The sequence below is a fragment of the Diabrotica undecimpunctata genome, chromosome 6 (assembly GCF_040954645.1).
Source record: "Diabrotica undecimpunctata isolate CICGRU chromosome 6, icDiaUnde3, whole genome shotgun sequence".
Lineage (NCBI taxonomy): Eukaryota > Metazoa > Arthropoda > Insecta > Coleoptera > Chrysomelidae > Diabrotica > Diabrotica undecimpunctata.
Genome location: NC_092808.1, coordinates 138787160 through 138791185, shown reverse-complemented (window position 1 = coordinate 138791185; position 4026 = coordinate 138787160). Strand labels below are relative to the sequence as shown.

General features: G+C 30.2%; 1 protein-coding gene across 1 annotated transcript; it reads left to right on the top strand.

Annotated features, from left to right (window-relative positions):
• Window positions 1-1930: 1930 nt before the first annotated feature.
• LOC140444641 (uncharacterized) lies at window positions 1931-2554 on the top strand. The gene is made up of 3 exons (XM_072536404.1): window positions 1931-1944; window positions 1999-2319; window positions 2377-2554. Exons 1-3 carry the CDS (start codon window positions 1931-1933, stop codon window positions 2552-2554), a joined length of 513 nt encoding a protein of 170 aa, XP_072392505.1.
• The last annotated feature ends 1472 nt before the right edge of the window (window positions 2555-4026 follow it).

Here is a 4026-nt window from a genome sequence, read left to right as displayed (position 1 = left end):
TGGATCGCAAAATTAATATTCTTTGCAAAATTCAGCTTGTTCGTATGATTTTTAGGTGTTAACTCTCTGACAACTGGACTATTTATTGGTTTTATGATTTTATAAAATATTCTATATATGCAATAATCTATTTTTAATTACCATTAGTCTAAAATAAATATCAAAGCATTTTGTTAAAATAGCTTTATATCAAAAATAATGAATGTTATGAATACTTTTACATTTTCTCAAATTGTTAAATCTTTTAAGCTCTGTATTCTTATCTGCAGTACAAATGAGATATCGTTTTGAAACTATATTAATAAATCATCTTGTATGTATCTGTATCAATTAATTGCCCCTTTAATATCTTTTTACCACCACTTATTGAGAGAAACGACAAGTCGAATTCTAAGACAACCTGTATCCATGTACCATCCTCAGCATCAAGCAGATAATATAATGAAATCATCTATCCTAGAGATGTAGCTAAGCTGCAACAGAAACAAGGTTGGACAGGTCAATAAACCGTAGTGTTAAACTATGAAGATAAAGATTCCATGCTCTTTTGTTACTCCTATTTCATTTATTCTGAGAGAATGACTCACTAGATTAAAGGTATAATCTTTTTATGACATCCCAGGGACATAGACGCGTTTAAATATCTATAAAATTGGATAAATTTACTAGTTTTGTGCAGAAATTAGAAAATAATTTATAAAAGGTAGTAATTAGCCTAAAAATTTATAGGTATGTGTATATTTTATTTAATATTGTAATTTATATTCAAATTGATCTAATTGAACCAGGGAAAAATACTTTTTTGTTTATTTTCTGAGCTTTGGTTAACTTTTATGTACGTAAAAGCCAAATAAAGTTGCGTGCACGTCACCAAGGTCGTAATTCTATTGTATGTGTGGCTATATTTCTATAAAAAAGTATATGTTACTTTAGTTTGTAAACAATCACTTCTAAAAATAACCCGATCAATAAAAAAACTTTCGTAATAAAATAATGTATATACAATATAGCTTTTTTGGATTTAAACGTCCCTCATTGTAAAATTTTGTGTTGAAATGTTCATGAAGAAACCGCCAATTATTAATGACTGAGTATTAATCACTACCAGAAATATTGTCATGTTGCCGCGTCGTTTGTTGAGTTTTCAATCAGTGTTCTGTGAGTTTTGTACTAGTGGTATCATCGATTTTTGAGGTTATCTTGCGAACAACATTTATTTATTTGTCAAAATGTTCAAACAGCTGAATAGTCGATGCAAAGAACTTGTGGCTTCATTAGTTAACTATTTTGAAGAAGAAAGAAATATTAATGGCCCTTTGTTACCCTTAAATGCTGTGCAAGAGGTAATATGCGAATAAAATACCATTACTTTACTTTACAAAAATTTGTATTTTTTAGCGTGTATCTGCTGCTTTAAAAATCAGTGTAAGAATAGTAAGCAGCGTATGTCAAATGCAGAAAAAAGGTGAACAGTTCTAGTCACCAAGGAAAAAGCGTTGCACTAATAAACGAGTAAAAAATACAACAACTTTAAATACAAGCTCTATTCGTGATACCATTTACAATATGCACCAGAGAAGTTAGTATGATTATAACAAATACACATTTAACATAATTTTATTTCTGTATGCTTTTAGAACAGTATGTAACATAACTGAAAGATAAAGAATTATTTAATGGTAGTACCACTTCTTTAAAAAGATTGCTCAAAGAACTTGGGTTTGAGTGGATGAAGGATAATCCACGACGAGGACTTATGGAATTACCTAACATTGTTTGTAAAAGAGTACAATTCTTGAGAACTTATAAAGAAGCGAAGGATAAAAGTACATACCAATTCGTGTTTCTCGATGAAACTTGGATATTTCAAAATGGGATCATTGGTCATTCTTGGCAAAATGAAAATATAAATAGTGTTAAAACCACTAAAATGGATGACAAAAGGTTTGTTGTATTAACATAAGTTGTTATATGAACATTTAAATAATATCATTGTAGATATATTATACTCCATGCTGGAAATGAAACCGGATTTATAGAGGGTGCTGAAGCAATATTTTGTTCAAAAACTCAACTTAGTGATTATCATGGGGAAATTAACCAGGCCAATTTCTTGAAATGGTTTGAATATCAGTTGCTGCAGAACTTAGAGAATCCTTCTCTAATTGTACTTGATAATGCACCTTATCACAGTATGTTATTGCATAAAACTCCGAATACGGGATGGTCAAAAAGTGCTATTGAGGAGTGGTTGACAGAAAAAAACATTCCTTATTCCCATATGATGTTCAAAACAGAACTGTTGCGCGTCGTTTCTCAGTAAATATGCAGATATAATCTTACATGTAAATGTCATTTATTTTAAACATCTTTTAGAAATAGACCAAAAACCAAGTATATAGTGGACGATATGGCAGAACGGTATGGACACAAAGTTTTACATTTTTCTCCTTACCATTGTATCTTTAACCTTAGTGAATTAATTTGGGGAATAGCAAAAAGTTATTACAATAGGCACATTGGTAGAGTGGTAACAGTGCTAGCAACTGCCTAAACATGTGGCATGAGGCACTTTACATAATTACTCGTGATATGTGGAGAAACTCTATCAATCATACTGAAAGAGAAATATTTAAATGGTATGAGAGAGAAAGAATATTTGATCGTCAAGAAATTAGTCCAATAGTAATAAACGTTAATAGTGGAGAGAGTGACACTAATGTGGAATCAGATTCAGAAAATGTTTAGTTCGTTGATGTTGTTTTTTTTAATGTCATGTTTTTCATTTGAAAATACGTACATTATTAAAAAATATTTTATTTTATTGCTTGTGGTTTTATTTTGATTATATTTATTGTTTGGTAACTCAGTAATAACCCTACCACTTTTATTGTGAAATTCCTTCTTATTGTGGGATGAAAAAAAAACACTCATTTTGAAATTCCATTTAATATAGTGTGAAATTTGTTACCTTCACCTTTTTTGTTTACTTCAGTTTTTTTCTGTTAATTTTCATATTTCATGAACCATCTGACAACGCTGCAAATGTTCACAATGATGACGTTACGCAACTTTATTTGGCTTTCACTGTATGTACCTGCAAGTGGGTAATGTAGATGTTTTTAACCCTTAAGTATTAACATCTTAAATCAATGGCTAACTAACCGCCTGACAAACGGGTTTAACATTTTAGTGGATATTGCGATGACTTACTGAAAGTATTAGCTATCTAAAAAACACAGTAATCAATACAATTTATTTGTATTTATTAAAATAAAAAACATCATAACAAGAATGGATCGATTTTTTGTGTACATTTTACGCCTGAAAAGAAGTGTGATAAAAATTAAACAAATTAAATAATGTTGATAAAAGTTTATAATCAGGTTAAGCAAAGAGTAAGAAACAATAAAATAATAAGATTTTTAAAAAATGTTAACACAAAAAAAAACTGACAGCCACTAAAGTTGGTAGAGTGTAGCGCACTCCAAACAACTCTTTTTCGCACATTCCAAGCAAATTGGTTTTTGACAATGACATAAGCTGTTCTGCTTTTCTATTTATAGTGACAGTAAGAACAGTCCTTTCTTTTTTCTAATTTTTGCACTCTTACTTCTGGACGCCGTTGAGGTTCATGTATACCCAGTATCTCTCATATGCTCAACTTTAGTTTTCTAGGTAAAGAGAAACTTTCTAGTCTTCTGTTTAGCTGAGGTTGGATCAGTTGAAATGACAGTTTTTCAATAAAATTGGGGCTTTTTAAATGAGTATTATTTTTAAAAGACTCATAATGAATATAAACATTTACTGTACTTATACCAAACATTCTGAAAAATATAGCCATAGGCCAACTGCGAGTTCGACGACTGCTTGTAAATTTGGCACATTTTTCGTTTATTGAATCGACATCACCCTTTGTTTAATTATAATCCACTATTATGTGTAGTTTTTTAGTGTCTGTATCCTCAGTGGCTATGTGATGAGATGATGATACCAAAATTACGGCTTTATTTTTATGTGTTGTGT

Bases quoted from the DNA above. Each gene is read 5' to 3' on its own strand.
- LOC140444641 (XM_072536404.1), top strand. The intron at 2,320-2,376 runs GTAAATATGCAG...AACATCTTTTAG, and splicing joins CTGTTGCGCGTCGTTTCTCA to AAATAGACCAAAAACCAAGT.